The 21,469-nt window shown below is 52.2% G+C and overlaps 1 protein-coding gene and 1 non-coding gene across 15 annotated transcripts in view; one reads left to right on the forward strand and one right to left on the reverse strand.

The window, feature by feature from the left end:
- The window catches only part of TMCC1 (transmembrane and coiled-coil domain family 1), a 157,703-nt gene extending 151,454 nt beyond the window's left edge, over nucleotides 1–6,249 (forward strand). For all 14 annotated transcript variants that reach the window (XM_060402949.1, XM_060402945.1, XM_027957777.2 and 11 more), the window contains one exon: nucleotides 2,127–6,249. In XM_060402949.1, coding sequence (XP_060258932.1) covers nucleotides 2,127–2,441 — 315 coding nt within the window. In that variant the 3' untranslated portion in view covers nucleotides 2,442–6,249. The remainder of the gene's footprint in view (nucleotides 1–2,126) is intronic.
- A 10,213-nt stretch (nucleotides 6,250–16,462) lies between these two features.
- TRNAG-CCC (transfer RNA glycine (anticodon CCC)) lies at nucleotides 16,463–16,535 on the reverse strand. Its single transcript has one exon. It is a non-coding gene; the product is annotated as a tRNA-Gly (tRNA).
- Between the last annotated feature and the right edge of the window lie 4,934 nt (nucleotides 16,536–21,469).

A 21,469-nucleotide genomic window follows, 5' to 3' on the forward strand; every position in this document is an offset into this window, starting at 1 on the left:
GGTAGATGTTATATTATGTGTGGTAGATTTTATATTATGTATTTTTACCATGCGCACAAAAAAATGTTTAGGGTCAAAGACAGAGAGGGCAGAGTATTAGAAGAAGCTTAGACCGCCTGTAACACACCTGCTCTTCAAATGCGATGCGTGTCTCAAAGTAAAAGTGTCAATCACTCACTTGTGTGTGACTCTCTGCGCCCCCATGGACTGTGGCCCGCCAGCCTCCTCTGTCCATGGGATTTCCCAGGCAGGAGTGGGCAGCCATCCCGTCCTCCAGGGGATCTTCCCAACCCAGGGATCAAGCCCGGGTCTCCCGGATCACAGGCAGATTCTTTATCGTCTGAGCCACCAGCATTTCTCAAGTCTACACCATTTGGAGGTGGTGTGCTTGCTTGGCTTCTTGGGAAATGTTTCTCAGGCTCAGGATGGTCTCAGTAGATGGCGAGCACGGATGTTACGTCTGTGGTTACTGCTTCGGAAGCTGCTCTGACAGGTCCCAGGGCCACCTGACCTATCTTCTGTGGCAGAAGCCTCACTGCCAGATCCACCTTATACAGCTACACTACCAGGCCATTTATGAGAATAATAGCGGGCTACACAGTCCATGGAGTCACCCAAGAGTCGGACACAACTGACCAACTCAACAATAACAGCGGTAATGAGGAAGGCTAATGGCACTCTTGTTTAATCCATGGCAAAAGAGAATATTTTAACTTTTTCTCATCCCAGTTGGGAGATATTTCTAAAAACCCTGAGAAAACTCAAAGACTCACACCAGGACCTTCAGTGCTTTGTTCCTTGTGGTTTTCACTGCCTTTCTCTGGCAGCTCTGGTGGTTTCCTATGAAAGCATCCTGAAATAAACCAGTCTTGGTGCTGTAATACAGGAGACATGTATTACAGAAGCCTCAAGGAATCAAGGGAATGTCTAGATCATTTGCCCAGATGCCCCCTTTTCCATGACCCAGAAGTCTGTTTACATTTTAGTGTTTTTCCCAAGGTCCTTCTGGAATGGGGTGTATCTGTTGTGTGTCCATTCTCTAGCTTAGCTTCAGTCTCAAGTTGCCTTGCTGTCACCTCAGATCCCAGGAAACCAGCACCCACTGAAACCAAGGTCACATAATCCGGGCTCTTACCACTGCTGAACTTCAGAGGGTATCTGATCATGGCTAAGGAAATAGGTCCTGTCCTCTTGAGTTTTATGGTCAATTTTATATGAACCCGTGGGTGCAGGTTATGAAAGGAAACGCTGGGTCAGGTGTTGGGCACAGTGTCTGTTCCCTTCACAGAGATCAGCTCTTCTTAAGAAGACAGTGCAGGGAGCCCTTTTGCCTGATGTTGGGGAGTTACTTAGCTTGAAAAGCACCTGGTAATATGTCCAGAGGAGGTTTACTCCATTGTTCTGTGAGAAAGGTGGAAATAACTCAGATCTCTCCAGTAGGGAGCTGGCTGAATAAACTGTGACCTAGCCAAGCTGTAAATGCTAGGTAGCCATTAAGAAGAACCAGGTGGGCCTCCATGCATTGAGGTGGAGAATCGCTAGGGCCCTCTGTCAAGTGAGAAACACGTTGTGGACCAGTCCCATGGTGTGATACTATTTGCATGAAGGTAGAAAAATTTTAAATAATTCCATGCATTTCCCTAAGGACTTCTGTGTGTAGACTTAAACACGGGTGAAAGGGTGAACACACACCAGACTGGCAGAGTCACTCCAAGGGCAGGGACCGGGATTGAGGAAAATACCAAGGGAGCCTGTATGTCCTGTTACGGTGAGCAAGTGCGTGTGTCCTGTGCCACTCGAATTAGTAATTGTTACACGGGGGAAGAAAAGAGAGACGCAGTCGTGGGTTTGAGGTCTTGTCATTAGAATGTTCAAGACCAGATCTGACCGTGGCTGAATGCAGCGGAGCGCAGCAGAGGGGAATCAAGTTGCTTGAATGGTAATCAAAAAGTAAGTATTAGTTGCTTGAATCGTGAGTTGTGCCGTGGCCCCTCACACTCAAGACTCGTGCACGTTTCAGATCTCTGACGTAGCTCGGGATGCGTCTGGCCGCCCTGCGGGGCCTGCCAGCTGCTCCGGGCGCCATGAGCGTCCCAAGGCTTACCTCTCCCCTCTCTGGCCCACAGGAGGCCCTGGAGGCGTGCCAGACCCGCATCTCCAAGATGGAGCTGCAGCAGCAGCAGCAGCAGGTGGTTCAGCTGGAGGGGCTGGAGAACGCCACTGCCCGGAACCTGCTGGGCAAGCTCATCAACATCCTCCTGGCGGTCATGGCGGTCCTTTTGGTCTTCGTGTCCACGGTCGCCAACTGCGTGGTCCCGCTCATGAAGACTCGCAGCAGGACGTTCAGCACGTTGCTCCTCGTGGTGTTCGTCGCCTTTCTCTGGAAGCACTGGGACGCCCTCCTGGGCTACGTGCAGCGCTTCTTCTCCTCACCCAGATGATGCTGCCGGCGCCGGGAACGCAGTGCTCCCCTCCCCTCCGGCGAGTGCATGCGGCGAGGACGTAGACGGCCACTTCCCTCCTCTGGAGTTTTCTACAGCAACAAGAGTTGAGTGAATCTGTTTACATTTAGAATAATGTTTTTTTTTCTTCTTCTTCTTCTTCCTCAAAAGACGCAATTGCAATAGTATTTTTTAGATTTTATCCAAGAAGTTTTTTGGGCAACAATCTTGGATCACTTTTATGTAGCATGATTTTCCTTGGGATGCAAATCTGAAAACAGTCCTTTTACATGAACCAACCCTCTGGAGCACACTGAAGGGCATTCTAAATTGTGGCTTGAAGGACTGCACTAAAACCCACTAAAAAGACGCGTGAACACCTGACTAGGGAAACCAGTTGAACCTAACACCCTGCCTTGTCTGGGCGCACCGCCTCTCCCCGTCCCAGACTAACTTTACTGTGAAGCCCTACCACATTCCATGTCTGAGTTTCTGTGCTCGGGGTGGATTTTCCTTGTCCGTGGAAGAACACGTGGATCTCCCTGGCTTTCTCACCCAAGTTGGCCACTCACGCTAACCCTGGAAGTATGATCAGTTTGGAGCCTGGTCCCGTAACCTTTGCTAGGATACAAAAAAGGACATCACACCCCAAGGATCACTGCACAGTCCTACTACAGTATTTTGAAGTAGCCCTCTAACTGCTTAATTTTAAACAAATCCCATGGCCGCACTTTTAAGGTTTTTTTAAAAAAAAAGATGTGTATGGTCACCAACTTATAAAAACAAACAAAAAAATCCGAACAGCATACTTGAAGAATGTAATACTCAAACTCTCAGTGCTTCCTTATGGTTTCTAATAGGATTTTTTATTATTGTTATTATTATTATTGGGTTTTTTTGGAAAGGGTTGGGAGGGTCTTTTTTTTTTTTTCTTCCTTCTTTGAAATAAAGAAGTGCTGTTTTTAAATGAAGAGATGTGTGGATATTTAAGTGTGCTGCCCCTCTTGTCCTGAAACAGTTTGAGGAGAGAACTTGCTGTGAATGCCGCTCTCTGATGCCCTCGTCCTGAGACACAGCTTCAGCTCCCCCTGGCTGCTGCTGCTGCTTTCTGATGTCCTGCCACTCCACACCTCCCCCAATGGGCTTGGCTTGGTTGGAGAGGAGAGGGGTGCTCAGGGAGAGGGGGGCTGTCTCCGCAAACCAGCGTGACAGGGTAGAGACGCTTCTGCCCCGAGACTTAGGTTCACCCGGTGACTTCGGGCTGGGGTTGTCTCTAGGAAAATCTGAGACTGCACTACGAGAGTCGTAAATAATTCCTCGTGCTTTCTTAATTTATTGCTTAACACCCCCTAACTACCGAGACCAAAGTGACGTGAGATCTTGTGTCTGTATTTTGGCCCCAGCCCGCCTTCATTTCACAGCTTTATTCTGTCTGCCTGAGAGAATCAACTGAGGATGATTCTCCCTAGAGAGCGGGAAAGGAGACGTCAGGTTAGAAGGACCCAAGTTTGGGGTGTAACATGTCGTCAGCCTCCTCTTCATCAAGACAGACGTATTAGCTGTGCTCCTTGAACCTTTATATAGAGAGTTTAGAAAGACAGGCTGAGCCTCTATCCCTGTCTTATCACCAGTTCTACCATCTTGGTGGAACTTGGACTTTTCGAGCCTGTCTTGAAAGCGTGGTCAGGCTTTTCGTGTTCATAGTATTGAATCACAGATGCTGGTCCCTGTTGGCCTCTGTCCTGTGCAGCCAGGCAGTGAGCAAGGGGCAGACGTCCTCTGCCCTGGAAAGAGACGCACAGCACGCTCTGCCCATCCTCCCTGTGCTGGGGGACGCTTCCAGCCCCAGATTAGCCTCGCCTGTCCATGCGAGACGACGACTTGCACGCCAGCTCCCGCCTTCCGTGGCCTTCCCAGAGTCAGCGTGCGGTTTCCGTCGTCATCTCGACATTCTAACTCAGGTACCCCAGTCTTCACCCCATCCTCCAGCCCCAGATGGTGACAGCATACCCGTCAGCTCTGCGGGCCTCTCAGAATCACCGCCCAGAACAAGGACCATGGGGCTGAACTTTCTTTTAAAATAATTGGAACCAGTTTACGTCCTGGCCCAAGACAAATTGTTCCCAAGCCCGTGTATCTAAGAATGTTGGGACTTCCCCAGCAGTCTAGTGATTAAGATTCCGCGCTTCCAATGAAGGGGGCATGGGTTCAATCCCTGGTCGGGGAACTAAGATCCCCCCTGCTGTGCAGCACGGCCAAATGATAAAAATACAAATGATAAAGTGTTAACTCTGTCTAAATATATTGCAGTGACTTTAGGTAGAAGTGTCAGAGGACACCACGACCTGGTCAGACCAGCGCGGCGTCTCCTAACTGTCTGCTTTAGGTTAACCTCTCAGAGAGGGGAAGAGCGCCCCATGAAGTTATTGGAAACAACTCTAGCCACAATCCTCCAGTTTTTCTAAGAACTTTTGAGTCCCCTGAACTGTGGAGAGGCTACAAAGTTTGGAGGGCACCGGAATTCACTAGCTAGATGGATTAAAATTATTCCTTTTTTTTTTTTGGCTTTGGGACAGTTTCTATCAAAGGAAGGTTTGCACCTCCAGAAGCTCCCTGAGCTCCCAGCCAAACAGGCCCCCGCTAACTGTCCATCCTCTTCATCTGTCCCAGGAAGGACCTCCTCCAGGCCAGGTCAGGCCCAGTAATGGCTTTCTAGCTCTCCTGTCCTGTGATTATTCCCCAGGCCCAGCAGTTGTCTGCACCTAATGCTGTTTGTAACCATGCATCCGTTTTCTCGCCTGCCCATCCCTGTTGCCTCTGAATTTCTTTGCATTGTGGCTGTCCCTGAGTTGTCTTATCTGTTCAGAGCTCTCCTGTAACCTCGCTCTCATGGTTTAACAGTTCTGTGGGTGGAAACATCTCCTCGCTTTAACGCTTATTCTCTTCTAAAGACTGCGTGCATTCCCTGTGAAATGAAGCATTCCTGGATGAATGGTTAGTGCTGTGTGTGAGGCTGATGGCAGCCTGGGTGACTGTTCAGGTTGTAGAGTCTCACTAACATTTTACCTTTTACATGATCGTTGAACGGCACTTCTGTCTGCTCCAATCTCAGTTCTTTGGAAAGATACTCAGTGCACCCTAGCAAAGAAGGCTTTCTATTCCACCCACTCCTGAAGAAGCAAAAGTAAGGTTACATTTTATACTTCACTGACTGGGTGGGGTCTTCCCTATCCCCTGAGCCGGTTCCACTCAACTAAGGTAAAAATTTGCTTCCAGGAAAAACTGGGATCAAGCCTTCCTTGCTAGCCATGTCTTGATAATGAGCATAATGTTCACGTGGTCTTTGCTGCATTTGGTTTTGTTTAGTGAGTTCCAGCAAGGAGCTGCCTTTCAGCTTCGGAAAATATGCATCCCAAACAAAGCCAAATATGATTAAAAAAAAAAAACAAACCAATACAGGTCGGATTACGGTTCCCACCCCCACATGCAGCTGGGGATTTTGAATGTGGCTCTAAGAGTTACCATTGCTGTCTGTGTGCTGTGTATGCTGGGTGATGCCCTCAGTAGGAGTGATTACTAGACTGTAAGCGTGTTTTATCAAAGTGTGTAAGAGTAAAAACTCACTTGCACGAATTGAAAAGTACAGAAATGACACTTGTGAACGTGTGAACATTACCACTGTAGTTGATAGATCTTAAGCTGCTAATTGTTGAGAGAGAATTACATTTATGTTGTGTCTGGTTGCTGCCAGTTCTCAGCAGCACTTTTACTGTACATACGAATTTGAAATAAAGACCTCAGCTATTAACGAGGTGGTTGGATTCGGGTTTGTTTTGCTCTTCGTTTTTGCATATTCAGTTCCAGTGACAAGTTTGTCAGTCTGAAAACTTTCCACTAGTTTGTGCATTAGAAACTCTGTGTGTGAGTGTGTGTGTGTGTGTGTGTGAGAGAGAGAGAGTGTGTGTGAGTGTGTTTAGCCAGTATCTCAAGACCATAACTGATAAACTTGCAGCTGTGCAGACTTCATTTCAGACTGGCACTTTGCCACAGTTCCTTTACACTGGTAGGTAAGACTGCCTCCTGAGGGCTTCCCAGGTAGCTCAGTGGTAAAGACTCCACCTGCCAATGCAGGAACCACAGGAGGCGTGGGCTTGATTCCTGGGTTGGGAAGATCCCCTGGAGGAGGACATGCCAACCCACGCCAGTGTTCTTGCCTGGAGAATCCCACGGACGGAGGAGCCTGGCGGGCTACAGTCCATGGGGTCGCAGAGAGTCAGACGCGACTGAACACACAGGCACACAAGACTGCCTTTTCGTTCTTAGGAGGGAGTCCTCTAGAGGCAGGACCTTCCAAATTCAGCACCTGATGACCCGAAATAGGTATAATCATCCATGTCCATTTTGTTAATAAACAGATGTTACGATGGGACTAAAAACTAGCTTAGTAAAACATGTACCATTTGAAGTTCTGCATTCATGCAAGGAGTTATCTTGTAGCCTGTCTCCATCTGTGGTTATGGTATTGATGTAATAGTTTCTGTGATGGGTTGGTTTTTTTTTTTTTTTTTTTAATGATATCTGGGAGGCCTCTGGAAACGGAGAAGCTCTGATCTCGCCTTCGACAGGGCACCAAACGGGGTCCTCCTGATTTTGATCCTTCACACCCCTCCCATCTGAATGTCAAGATGTGTAGGTCACTCTTCTGGCTTGCTAGCTCTGTGCCTCCCCTCCCATCTATCAGCTAGAGTATCTCACCCACCTTGATCCTGCCTGGCGGATGATATGAAAGGAAGAGACGCCTCTTACGAAAACTTTTTAAATTGCTGTGAGAATGCCCTTGCTGCTGCTAAGTCACTTAGTAGTGTCTGACTCTCTGTGACCCTGTGGACTGTAGCCTGCCAGGCTCCTCTGTCCCTGGGATTCTCCAGGCAAGAATACTGGAGTGGGTTGCCATCCCCTCCTTCAGGGTATCTTCCCAACCCAGGGATCGAACCCACGTCTCTGTGTCTCCTGCATTGGCAGACGGGTTCTTTATCACTAGCGCCCCCTGGGAAGCCCCTTAAGCTGCTTGAAATATGGACCAGCCTGCTATGTGCAGATGCTAAGCTGGCCAGTCTCAATGGGCCCTAAGTAAGCTGCACCATGAGTGACAAGTCCTAGAGTTTTCACAGTGAACCCTGACAGCAGATGATGGATAATTTCAAAGCCTGATTTATTATCATCCATTAAAAACATGGGAGTATGGAAGACTAGAAATGGGCTTCCCTCATAAATCTGTGAAGCTGTGGTGTAGAAAACAGACGAGGGAGGCAGGGAATGGGTGTGTGACCAACTAGAAAGTGTCTGCCTCACCCTACAGTCAACTGTGTTATTTTTAAACTATGGGCTAAACTAAACTCCTAGCCGGCTTGTGACCCCAGATCTCGATAACGAAGAGCTGCTAACATTCGCTGAGTCTTTATCGAACGCTGGGCTTAAAGGCTTGGTACTTGACACGCATGCGCTGTGCTTAGTCGCTCGGTCGCGTCTGACTCTTTGCGACCCCATGGACTGTCGCCCGCCAGGCTCCTCTGTCCATGGGGATTCTCCGGGCAAGAATACTGGAGTGGGTTGCCATGCCCTCCTCCAGGGGATCTTCCTGACCCAGGGCTCGAACCTGGGGCTCCTGCAGTGCAAGCAGATTCTTTACCAACAGGGCCACCAGGGAAGCCCACGGGACGCAGAGCTCTCAATTCTTCCCGAGGCTCTTACACAGGCCTTGTCATCCTCACCGTCTAGCTGAGAAGCAAAGCTTGAGCTAAAGCTTGCCCAGAGTTACACTGTTCAGTTCAGTTCAGTCCAGTCGCTCAGTTGTGTCCGACTCTGCGACCCCATGAATCGCAGCACGCCAGGCCTCACGTCCATCGAGTCAGTGATGCCATCCAGCCATCTCATCCTCGGTCGCCCCCTTCTCCTCCTGCCCCCAATCCCTCCCAGCATCAGTCTTTTCCAGTGAGTCAACTCTTCGCATGAGGTGGCCAGAGTACTGGAGTTTCAGCTTTAGCATCATTCCTTCCAAAAGAAATCCCAGGGCTGATCTCCTTCAGAATGGACTGGTTGGTTACACTGTTAGGAAGTGGTAAATGAATGGGGTGGAAAATAGGTCTGTGCAACATATGTAACAAAAGATGAGTGTCCACAAAGGGTTAATGGAAACTGAGAAAATCGTCAACCAAGTAGAAAACGGGCGGAGGTTCCCAGGAAAAGGAATGAATCACCAATAAGCATTCAAAAGAAAATGTTCAGCCTCATGGGTAAAGCAATGCGTTAAATGGGGGAAAAGGTCCGTGGTGAAACAGAATATCGTCCACTTCTGTGCAAAGTATTGGGTTGGCCAGAAAGTTCCGAACAAACTTTTTGGCCAACCCAGTAGTTTCGTTTGCGTAACTCTATGTATGTAAGTATATGGAAATGAAAACCACATTAAAACTGTTCCCAGTAATTACTTCTGGGAAAGGGAGTGGGAGGGATGGTGATGAAAAAGGACTTTGATGTTTGATTGCAAAGTATGAATCTCTTAAACGTGAATGTAGCTGTGTATCTTTAAAAAAAATCAAAACTTTTTTTTTTTTTTCCTTTTAAGTAATAGGTCCATTGAGAAGCAGGAAAGAGTTGACAGTGTTTCCTCATGCCAGATTGTAATTTAGGTTTGCCTTAGAAGGAGATCCGAGCTAAGTTTGGACCACCCATTGGGTTTCTTCCCAGCCTGGATTTCTGGGTGTGGTGGTCAGATGGATGTCCCCCTCGGGGACGGGGGGTGCCTGGGCCAGGGGTACGTGGGGCGGTGGGCTTGCAGCAGCTGCTGCCACCTTGAGTTATCCTCCAGCCTTTGGGAGCCACTCCGAGCACCAGGCCGGGCAGTGGAGGTGTGCCCTCGGTCAAGGGGGTGGAGCCTGTGTTGTAACAGAGCCAGGAGCCACGTGTGGGGGCGGAGAGGAGGCAGCTGTTCTGAGCCAGCAGTTGGGAAAGGCTGGAGGAGGAGGCGTGGTGTCTGGGCTGAGAGAGGATGGGTTTCTGGTGGGTGGAGATGAGTGAGGGGGGCCTTGCATGCTGAAGGAACAGTACTGTCAAACACCACCCCAGTGACAAAGGCCCAGGCGAGTGGTTTCAGCAGTGGTTGAGAGCCTCGGTCGGCTGCAAGCATGCTGGAAGAGCGTGTGAACCAGAGACAAAGTTAACAGCAGTTCTGAAAGATTCTGAATGCCCTGCTGAAGGTTTACCCTGTGGCTGCAGGAAGCTGTCAGGGTGCAGTGACCCACCCTGTGTTTAAAGGCAACTGTAGCCCTTTCGCAATGAACCAGTAGCCTCTTTGTCATGGCATTTGGCTGGCTGAGAAACGCTGTCCAAGGTATTTGGTCATTTGCCTTTTTGATCCTATAATGGAAGAAGCTCAAGTTTTGCTTTGATCTGCTAGGTAAGGGTATGGTAAGAGCATAGGAAGCTCAGAGTTCAGTTCATATACGTAAATGGGAGTCACTTCTGGCCTGAGAACCCTTAAAGGGATCGTCTACATCAGGAGTCCTTAACAGCTTATTTAGGCTTCTGCATTAAAGAATGCTTAAAAATGTCCAAAGGAATATTCGTTTGGAAGACTCATTTCAGTAGCTGTTGAGACAGTTAAAAGGTACAGCAAACCACGAAGAAAATCCATTATAATAACTGCTATACCTTAGAGGTGTAAGGATGAGATTAAATAATTGCTCAGTACCTCTCCCAGCCCCACAAATGGTCTCGATTCTTCATGCTATTATTAATAGACTGAGGACTTTTTGAGGACACGGACCTCTCTCACTCATCTGGATCCCTTCAGATTATGTGCCGTCTCTCATTCTTATCTGATGAAGGAACCAGTAGCCAGAATCTGGGCTCTCTGTTGCCAGCTCTAGATCGTAAGTTGGTTTGGGGGGTAAAAAAAAAAATCAGAATGTGTCAACAATACTGTGATCATGGGAACAGCAAGAGAGAGCGTCCCATCCACAGAGAGCATCCCGTCCACAGAGAGCATCCCGTCCACAGAGAGCGTCCGGTCCACAGAGAGCGTCCCGTCCACAGAGAGCGTCCGGTCCACAGAGAGCGTCCCATCCACAGAGAGCATCCCGTCCACAGAGAGCAGAAACTAGCAGATGGACGTGAGTACACGGCCCAGGGGCTGACGACAGACTCCACTGGGGACTCTTTTCATATATTTGTTTATTATATATTTGGCTGCCTGGGATCGTTGGCTGTGGTGAGCTTCTCTCTAGCTGTGGCGCAGGGGCTTAGTTGCCCCCGAGGCACGTGGGATCTTACTTCCCTGACCAGGGATCGAACTGGTGTCCCCTGCATTGGAAGGCAGAGTCTTAACCACTGGACCACCAGGGAAGCCGCCACTGGTGACTTCTTAACCACAGGTAAGGATGGTGCTCTGTCCGTGGCCATGTCCTCAGTGCCTGGTTTGGCGCCTGGCACAAGGTGAGTGCTCTTTGAAAAGTGGAATTTTAGGTCATTTCAAAGAGGGCCAGTGGGACTGAATCCAGGCACTCTTAATGCTATGACTGAAGATTGAGTTCTCCATTAGGTTCCTGGTGGAGTTACAGAAGCCTCTCATAATCCCTGATTGGCGATGTGGGAAAGTAAAGATAAATGTAAACTTCTCCCAAGTTAAAAAAAAGGTGGAGTTTTTAAATTGCTACATATAGAATCCCTAGTCTGTGCCAGGCTCCGTGGCACTTGTTCTATTTCTAATTCTTAACAGTTGCTCTGAAGAGGAGATGGTGTGTAATTGCCATGTTGCACATGAAAGCAAACTCAGATAGGTGTTTAGGTTTTATTCTCTGGGCCGGTCATTTCACTAGTAAATGGTAAAGGCAGGATTTGGCCTCAGAGACCCTGAATCTCACTGCTTCATGCACCAGAAGCATTTTTTCCCCCCTCTTACATTTTCAGTAGGTATCTTCCAGAACATAAACACTTCCTGCTGAAATTCATTTAATTATCATGGCCAGCTTGCCAGCCCAGAGAAGCTGAGTTGGGGAATCGGAGTGTTATGCTATTTGCCCCTGCCCTAAAGTAGCCCAGACTACTGTACTTAATCTTTTTGGAAAATAGAAGCTTTATTGAGGGAACATGCGGTTTACTCATTTAAAGCGTTCTGCTCAGTGGTCTGCTGATGAGTCCAGCATCACTAATCCCAGACCATTTCCATCACCTAGAAAACCTTCCACCCATAAACTGCCACCCCGCTACTCTCCCAACCCGAAGAACACTAATCTACTTCCTGTCTATAGGCTTGCCTCTTCTGGACATTTTACATAAATGGAGTCACACAGCACATGGTCCCTGGCGACTGGCTTCTTTCACGCAGGGCGTTGTCAAGGATCCTCTGTGTGGCCGCATGTTTCAGCACCTCGTTCCTTTTTGCTGCTGAATAATATTGCATTGTGTGGACACACGTTTCTATCCATCCATTGGCTGGTGGGTATTCGGGTTGTTTCCACTGTTTTTCTTGGGCTTCCTAGGTGGGTCAGTGATAAAGAAATCTGCCTGCCGATGGAGGAGATGCAAGTTCAACCCCTGGGTCAGGAAGATCCCCCTGGAGAAGGGAATGGCAACCCACTCCAGTATTCTTGCCTGGGAAATCCTAGGGACAGAGGAGCCTGGCGGGCTGTAGTCCACGGGGTCGCAGAGAGTGTCAGACACGAGTGAGCGACTTTCACAAGTTTAACTGGGTCCTCAATGACCAGGACTTATTGGGTCCCCATCAATAAGTACGATAGGTGTTTGGGCTTTGTGACTGCTGATCAAGCAGCTTTGAGACTCTTGGTGCTTAGCACCAAGATTTTATTTAAAAGAGAGAGGAAGGAGAGAGAGAGAAAGCCTGGCTTCCCACAAGCAGTGTTCCCCGACGCTCCCTTCACGCCTTATCCTTTTTGCTCGTCTTCTCCTTCTTGCAGTAACCTCCCCCAGCCCTGTTTGTCTGCCTGACAGCTCCTACTCTTGTGTTTAACTCTTTATTTAGGAATTTTTCAAACAGGGACTGTCAGTAAATAGTGTCCTAAACCTCAGTCATCAGTCACCAACTTGTGGTCAGTCCTGCTCATCCACACACCTGCCTTCCCCTCCCGTCTCTCTTCAAACTGGATCCTTTGGGAGGAAATAACCAGAGAGCATACATTATTTGTCCTTTTGGGGTTTTTTTCTGCTAAAAAAAAAAAAAATTTTTTTTTAAACTATGGTGAAATTCACATGACATAAAATGAACCTTTCCCCACCCCCCCTCATTTCAAATGAGTTGGTTTAATTTCAGGTGGTACAGAGATCAGGATAGAACACAGACTTAAGAACACACTTTGGCAGGATTCTGGGCTGGGTTTATGTGCATCTCATGGCTGAGGTAGAAATGGCTGAGAAAAACTAAAGACAAGATGAACCAGTGTGGGATTTCTTTTCCACAAAAGTTTATTCTTACATGTAGAATAGGTTCCATGACAACACTTCCTGCTAGACGTCGGTGGCAGCAGATACTGTGGCAGCGAATCCAGGCGTTTACACAGGAAGGGAACTAAGGGCCATCGTCGCCTGGGGCACAAGGACCAGCTTCCCTTTCGGCCGGATTTCTCGACTCCACCGGGGGCCGGGGGCCTTTCCCCGAGGCCTTCGCTTTCAGCTCCTTCCCCTCTTCCTCCTGCTTGCGCCTTAACGCCTTATCTTCCTCCTCCACCTCCTCGATGCTTCTTCAGCTGCTTCTCGGGCTTCCTGCCGCCTTCGCGGCCCCACGTGGCTCCTGCCACTAAAAGGAACCGGGTTACAGAGACCGGCTCGGTGGCGCTCGGCGGTGCTGGGGCCAGAGCGCTGCACGACCGTCGCCGCCTCCGCCTCGCGTGACAGCTGTGTCCTCGCCCCGGGAGTGCCCCCCGCGCCCCCGCCTCCGCACGCCGCGACCACCGCCCTGGGCTGGGTTCCTGGATGTTCTCTGCAAGTGCAGTCGCCCCAAACGGGGCCTTTCTGGCTGGCTCCTTTCCTCGGCGTCCATCCGCGCTGTGGCCTGGATCGGCACTCCTTCCCGCGACTGAAGCAGATCCTGTCGTGGAGGCCCGCTCGCTTCGCCGCCTGATGGCCGGTGGGACCGTTTCCACCGTCTGGGCGCTGTATGTTATACAGACACCCTGCGGCCATGGGCGCGGGCCCGCACGCACTGGTTGGAGTCCCTGTTTTCAGTTCTCTCCGGGTGTACGCCTACGAGCGACCTTGCCGGCTCACGTGGCAATTCTGTGTGCGACCTCCTGGGGACGTGAGCAGCCTGTCCCCTGTGGCGCCTGCCCTGACTCCCCCACGCACACTCGGGGGACGCCGGCTTTGCCAGCCCCTCCGTTACAGCAGCCCCTTCAGCGAATGACATCTTTGGTTTATGCGTGGTTTTTGCGACGCCACGTGGCTTCCTCCTGTAACCAAGCCCTGGGTTAGGAAACACCCTCCTCTGTCCCTTCTCAACGCCATTCAGGTGCAGTAATCCCATGATCGTGGCTCAGGAGACAGACGAGGAATTCCAGGCAGGGCAATCCGCGACGGTCCAGAGGCTCTTGGTGGCTGAGCTGGGAAAGAGGAACTCTTCTGTTTGTTACGGACAGGGACCCTGTGTGTCCAGGGCTGCCAGGAACACAGCCCAAGGTCAAGAGGGAGGGAGGCAAGGCCAAGACAAGGACAAAGCAGGTTCCCGTCAAACCAGTTTGACTCCTGATGCAGCCGTGCTTGAAGCCAGTTTCGGTTCTAGAAGCTCCCGGTTCAGGAGCCAGTGCCTGTGTGCTCACACGCTTCAGTCGTGTCCAGCTGTCTGCGACCCTGTGGACTGTCGCCTGCCAGGCTTCTCTGGCCATGGGATTATCCAGGCGAGAATACTGGAGTGGGTGGCCATGCCCTCCTCCAGGGGATCGTCCCAACCCAGGGATGGAAGCCGTGTCTCTTATGTCTCCTGCCTTGGCAGGCGGGTTCTTTTCCACTAGTGCCCCTGGGGAGGCTCTCGTGGACCAGTAAATTCCCTTTCTTGCTGAAGCTAGTTTGAGCTGGGCTTTGTTGCCTGCAGCCAGGAGATGCACGTGACGGTGGACTCGTGAGAGACTGCCCGCCAGTCCCCTCCCTCCCGGGACCACAGCGCCCCGCGCTTCAGCCATGCTGTCTGTGCGGGAGTGGCCGCATCGTCAGAATCGAGCGAGAGACCGGACCGGGAGGGGCAGTCCCAGCTCTTGGGTTGTGGAAGAAGGTGAGTGTGGCGTCTGTGAGAGCTGTTGGCGGGGGGAGAGTCCACGCAGGCAAAGAGAGGTGAGGCGGGCACAGCCCGGCACCTCGGGCCCCGGCCCAGCTCCGCAGCCGGCCACACGGTCCCCGCCGGGGTTCACTTGTGTAGGACGTGCCTATGCTCCTCTTAACTAGGCACCCTTTGGGGGCCCAATCTAAGAAGGAGCTGTGTGGAAGTTCCAACACCCAGCTTTTTTTTTTTGAGCTATAAAAATGGCCGTATCATATGGCGCAGTGTCGAGTGAACAGTATTCTGCTGATGAGGTCAGAGAGGTCAGGGTCTTGCCCGAGGGACTGCGTGTGCGCTCAGTCGTGTCCAGCTGTCTGCGACCCCGTGGGCTGCAGCCCGCCAGGCTCCTCTGGCCGTGGGATTCTCCAGGCAAGAACGCTGGAGTGGGGTGCCATTCCCTTCTCCAGGGGCTCTTCCTGGCCCAGGGATCAAACTCGTGTCCCCTGCATAGCAGGCAGATTTTTTTTTTTTTTTTTTTTTTTACTGTCTGAGCCACCAGGGAAGCCCAGGAGGGTGTCGTGAGTCACCTCGTCAGGTACCCAGATCAGCAGCCAAGAGGCAGTAGATACTCAGCGGAAGTCCAGCAGCCCTGCCGGTGTCCTGGACGCCCGTCGCCTCGCCTGACAAAGCGCTCGCTGTCGCCTCCACCCCTTCTCACGCGCTGTTCTCACGGCCCTCTCCTCCATCCGTCTGCTCAGGCGTTTTCTTCCTTCAGAGAGCCCCACTTCTCAGAAGTCTTCTTTGACCAGCCCTTCTCTCCACAGCCCCCAGACAGACCAGGAAGCCGTCTTCAGTCCCTTCTCCGTGTCTGGGGCCCAGCGGCAGCTGAGCAGGGCTCTGGGATCCCACCATGAGCAGTGGTCAAGCAGTTACATAACTGTCAGCCTCGCTGGCGCTGTGAGCGGACCTGGGAGGGGCCGGTTCCTCTGCTCCGAGACCTCGGGCTCTCACTGTTCTCAGGTGTGAAACAGTTAGCAGTTGAGGTAGACATCTCCCAGACATGGGACAAGTACCCAGAGGAGCCTGCGTCTGCAGGGAGCCTGGCCTGACACTTCAGAGCCAGCTGCCTGGACCCACCCATCGGAGAACTGCAAACTGCTTAGCTGGCAGCCCCTGGGAAAGAATTCAGAAACACCGCACCCTCTTACACGTTCAAAAATTGACATCGACGATGTCGAAGCCAAAGTGGGGGCACAGGGTTTACTTTTCAGAGCATGTTAAATGTTGACACTGTAAGCTTGAGCTGTTTGATCACTCCACGGTACACATCCCTTGAAGCTGAAGAGCGTAGTGGCCCCGTGTACACTCGTGTAGACAGCGCACAAACCAGCTCCTCTGTATTAATGAGGATTCGTGTCAGTTTCTCTGAAACTTGTCTTCAGTTCGACTCCTCTCACAAAGTTTTAGCCCAGCGTAATTTATTCTTGGGGCTTCCCTGGTGGCTCAGTGGTAAAGAACCCACCTGCCAATGCAGGAGACGCAGGTTTGATCCCTGGGTCAGGAAGATCCCCTGGAGAAGGAAATGGCACCCCACTCCAGATCTCTTGCCTGGAGAATCCCATGGACAGAGGAGCCTGGTGGGCTGCAGTCCATGGGGTCGCAGAGTCAGACACCACTTAGCGACTGAACAACAACATACACTTTAAAAATATATATATTTATTCAACTTTGCTGGTCCTTAGCTGTGGCATGTGGGATCTGGTTCCCTGACCAGGGATTGAACCTGGGCCCCTTGCATTGGGAGTGCAGCGTCTTAACCACTGGACCCCCAGGGAAGTCCTCAACAGTATATTCTCATGCCTGAAAGTCACTTACTGATCATACCATCTTCTCTGTGACAACTATGGATGTAAACCGGTTTTAAATTTTTAAAAATTTTCTGTGCTTCTAAGTTACTAAGTGCAAACTGTTATTCTGCAAAGGTATGATTACAAATACTAGTATGTGACTGATCAAAACTATAAATATGTTTTGATAGATACTGATGACACAAAGTATTATTTCACATGACATTTGTAATGGTTTAACTGGATTTCCCATCTTGTGTACCAGTGGAGAAGTATCTACAGCTCCATCTCTTCTTCATTCTTATTTTTACGTCTGTAAGCACTCAGAAATCTTGTCACATAAATAAGGAACAGAAAAGGAAGGAGTCCTGGAGGAACGTTAACCATGTTCCCTCCGTTTGCGTTTTACACCAGAAGTCAATAGTAATCCATCAGAAAGAGTTATTTTTTGTTGCCACCTGGTGACGGGCATTATTATGTGTGCATGATTCCATTTTTCTTAATAAAAGTTAAAGACATGATTACTCTCTGTTAGTTGACAAAAGGATTGGGTTCTCCTGCCATTTTGCTGCAAGCAAGAAATGGAAGCCACTGGACCGGCCAAAGGATTTATCTCCCAGTGCTGGTAGCCCTTAGAGCCCTTCTCCCTCTCCAGACCCAGCACAGGACTTCCCCTGGCCTTGCCAGCTGGGGGCATTTGCCATTGTTTCCCAAAGCAAGAAGCTGTTTCCTTCAAGGAGTCATTTGAAACCCTTGGTGAATGGCTGGGGAGCAGCCCTTGGCCAAAGGACCTGAACAAATGGGTTCAGGCCAGGAAGAATGAAAAAGAAAGACTCCATCTCAGGCTGTAAGTGCATTCTCTGGCCCACTCCACCTCTCCCACACACCCTGCCCAGAATCTGCTACCTTTCAGTAGAGAAGACCTGAGTGGGACCTGCCCCGGGGACGTCTGGTTGAGGAGGGTGAGGCTGGAACTCCTCACATGCATCTTTTTCAAATACTTCAGCCTGAGAAGGCTTAGTTGAATACATTTCATTTAACATAAAAACAAACAACTAAATGTGATCCAGGATTTGGAATGCAGATGGGGTATGGGAATGCTATAAAAGGCCTCGTTGGGACAACTGGCAATATTTGAACAATATTTTGCCGAGTACATAAGTCTTGCATCACCGTTACATCGCCTGATCTTGAAAGCCCTACTGCGGTTGTGTAATAGGATGTCCTTGTTCTTGGGAAACACACACTGAAGGATTTAGGGTTCAAGGGGCAGCACGTCTGCAATTTACTCTCCCCATGCTGGGGGGGAACTTGAATATACATAGAGGGGGGTCCGAATGCTAACACTTGATGAATCTTAGTTAAGAAAGTCCTAGAGTCCTCTGTGCTAGTCTCAGAATTTTTCCGTAACTTCCAAAACGATTCCGGAAAAGACTCTGGCGCTTCAAGCCCGGTCTCTGTCGCCGCCTAGCGGCTACTGAGGGGATCGCACCCTCCCTGGCGGAGACATTTAAACTCCCGGCCTCCGGCAGCGGCTCCCGGCGGATCAGAGATTCCCGCCCAGGGCATCCATCCCTGGCTGGGCAGGTTTGATTTTCCATTCCTAGGTCCATCCGCCATCTGTGAACCATTGCAGGCGCCTTTCTTGTGCAACCAAGGTGAGGTCACGGTAATGTTGGTTGGAGAGGAGTCAGTTTCAGAGCGTCTTCCAACCCAGATGCTTTCTGCAACCAGGGAAAGCCAGGCCGGGAGAGGGCACGCCGTCGTCGAGCATAGCTGGAAACGAAGCCTTCCTGACCTCTATTCTCAGCAAACTGCCGGCCCGTCTCTTCATCGAGTTTGACTCAGATGCAGCCCCTAAAGTCTGGGCTCCCACGAGTCGGCTCTCTGACTTCACTCCCTCCCACCAGGCGCCTCCGCCAGCCGGCCTCGTACCGGGGTCTCGGTCCACACGGCTCCTCTGCCCCGACTGCGCCCCACCCCGTCCCCCCGGGCTGCCTCTTCCTCCCGTGCTTTCTGCCAGGACGTCACCTGCCCAGAGCCTCCGGTGACCACCCCTCTCGCTGAGCCTTCCCTCACCGGTCTCCCAGCTTGTGCAACCGTGCAGTCACCTACTTGTCGTCTAAACGATGCTCTGCGCCCCCTCTGCCCCCGCCCCACACTGGAATGGGAGCCCCCTGCAGACGAGACCCTCTCTGGTTTCCCTCGTTCAAAGCGGGGGCGCTGGCAAGGACAGCGAGGTTTGCCCCATCTCCCCGATTCCCCAGCTTTGCAGCCACGTGACCCTCGGCGAGGGAATGTCTCCTGCCACCCCACCCACCCACCCACCCGCCAGCGGCGTCTGTGATTTCGGAGGGGCCCAAAGCCCCAAGGGGAAGGGGGAGCGGGTGGCTGAGTGACCTCTGGGGACGGCGCGGCGGGGCGCGCGGGGCTCGGTCCCCGGCGCTGGCCTCCCTCCTGCAAACGAGGAGGGGAGGGCACGGGCAAGGGGAGGCGCCACTGCGCGACCCGGGGGACCCCCAGCCCCGGGCCCGCGGAGGGTCCCACCCCCGGGACAATGCGGGGCGGGGCCGGAGCGGACGTGCGGACAATGGCCCTCGCCCACCCGGCGCCGCTTCCGGCCTTTCCCAGCCCCGGCGGGCGGGAGGGGGCACCGGGGAGGCCTGCGCGGCTCTCGGGCCCACGCGTCCCGGCCCAGGAGGGACTAGGCCGCACCCGCGCGTGGAGCCTTCCGCGGCCCGCGCGACTGCGGCGCCCTAGGAGATGAGTACCCCCCTGCCCCGTCCCGCAAGTGGCCGACAAGGGGAGTGGTGGCTTTAAAAAAATAAAGGTTTTGCTTTGTTTTTTTATTATCGAGATGTAATTTAGCTAGAGGGAAATGGACAGATGTCAAACATGAATGTTTACAGGGTTATACCCTGGAGAAGGAAATGGCCACCTAGCCCAGTATTCTTGCCTGGGAAATCCCATGGACAGAGGAGGCTGAGGGGACTACAGTCCATGGGGCCCCAAAGAGAATGAGCGACTGAAAAACTAAAACTATCCTTATTCATGAGGGCTCCACCTTCACGACTACTCACGCTGCGAAAGATCCCCCCTCCTAATGCAATCACATTGTGGATTAGGACTTAACAGATGAATTTGAGAGGGGTCGGCGTTTGACCCACAGCAGAGCTGCCGGAAGAGCCATTGAAAAACAAATGAGGAAAGAGGGGAATGAACACAGGTGCTGTCTAGAAGCCCAGGATGTGGGAGGCAGGCAGCAATCTCATGCATCCTGCAGGCAGGCAGGCCCTGCTCAGGCCATGCTGCGGAGCCACCTCCTGAACCTGGGCAGCACCTGGAGGCCCCGCCCTGCCTCCCTTGTGCTCTGAGTTTTGGAAGATGGGGAGGTGGGGCTAGGAGGGGCCTGTCTCCCAGTGTTCAGCAGGTCTTCGTTGCACATGTGCTGTGTGCGGGCCACTCTGGCACAAAGTGCCAGCCACTGCCCTGGTGGAGGTACCAGTCCGACAGGAGAGGTGGCTGACAGCCCCGATGAGCCGATGAGCCGGGAGCGCCCCTGTGGAGGGGGCCGTGGCAGCAGACATTCGAGTGATGAGAAGGCAGCAGCCCCGGGGAAAGGGCGTAAGAGGCAGAGGGAACAGCAAGGGCCAAGGCTGGGGGCTGAGAGCATGCCAGGTGGACTGAAGAGAGAGCGCGGGGGCAGCAGGAGGGGCCAGGACCGGCCAGGGCACCAGGGGAGAGGGCACCTTGGTTGGCTTCGGGGGCAGAGACAGAGTACCACCTCATGGCAACAGAAATTTCTTTTCCTGCAGTTCTGGAGGCTGGAGTGCTTCCCTGATGTCTCACACAGAAAACCATCTGCCTGCAACTGGACCCCTGGGTCAGGAGGATCCCGTGGAGAAGGGAATGGCTTACCTACGCCAGTATCCTTGCCTGGGAAAGCCCATGGGCAGAGGAGCCTGGCGGGCTACAGCCCATGGGGTCGCAAAGAGCCCCACCGGGCTCACTGGAGGCCACAAGTCCAAGGTCAAGGCGTCAGCGGGTTTGCCTTCCCCTGACGTCTCTCTCCTTGGCCTGCAGATGGCCCCCTTATCACTCTGTGCGGAGACTTGTCTGTGCCCCAATCTCTTCTTATAAGGACACTGGTCCCGTTGGCCTGGGGCCCACCCATATGACCTCAACTTAATCACCCCCTTCAAAGGCCCTGTCTCCAAATCCAGTCACATTCCGAGGTGCTGGGGGGTGGGACTTGAGGATGTGAATCTGGGGACACAATTCAGCCCCTGACAGATGGCTTTTGCTCTCGGGGAGGTGGGGGCCTGGCTGAGTGTTGTGCGAGAAGAGACAAGATCTGATTTGCATATTAATAAGGATCCCTCTGGCGCCAAGGCAGGCAGGGAATAGACTGGGTGGGGGGGAGGAGGATGGGAGGACTGAGACCAGTGAGGTGGCTACTGCCCAGTCCAGGCTGGAAGCTGGTGGCCGGACCTGGGTGGCATGGTGGGTGGGGAGCAGTAGCCAGACTCTTTGTTCCAGGGTGCGGGGCCAGGAGGTTTTCCCAAAGGACGTAGCTGGGAGGGTGCAGCAGAGGAGGGGTGGGGGTGGGGCTCTGGCTTCCTTATCCAGCAGGTGCCTACTGTGTGCAGCCCTGCCCCCGAGGAGAGGAGAGGCAGGCGAGGCCCTGGGCCTGCTGACTCCAGCTGACTTCTCCTCCTCTGGCACTTCCTTCCCAGCTCCTGGCTGTGGATCCTGACCCCCCCACTTGGACAAACATCTTGCGGCCGTTTCCTCCTCGCCTGCCTGGAGCCCCGGCCCGGCCTGAACAAACACTCGGGACCTGTGCTTCCGGCCTCAGCTCTGGGAAAAGCCCGGCCAGGGGCCGCTGAGGTCAGCCCTGGAGGGAAGTGGGAAGCGGGGCG

The sequence above is a fragment of the Ovis aries genome, chromosome 19 (assembly GCF_016772045.2).
Source record: "Ovis aries strain OAR_USU_Benz2616 breed Rambouillet chromosome 19, ARS-UI_Ramb_v3.0, whole genome shotgun sequence".
Taxonomy (NCBI): domain Eukaryota; kingdom Metazoa; phylum Chordata; class Mammalia; order Artiodactyla; family Bovidae; genus Ovis; species Ovis aries.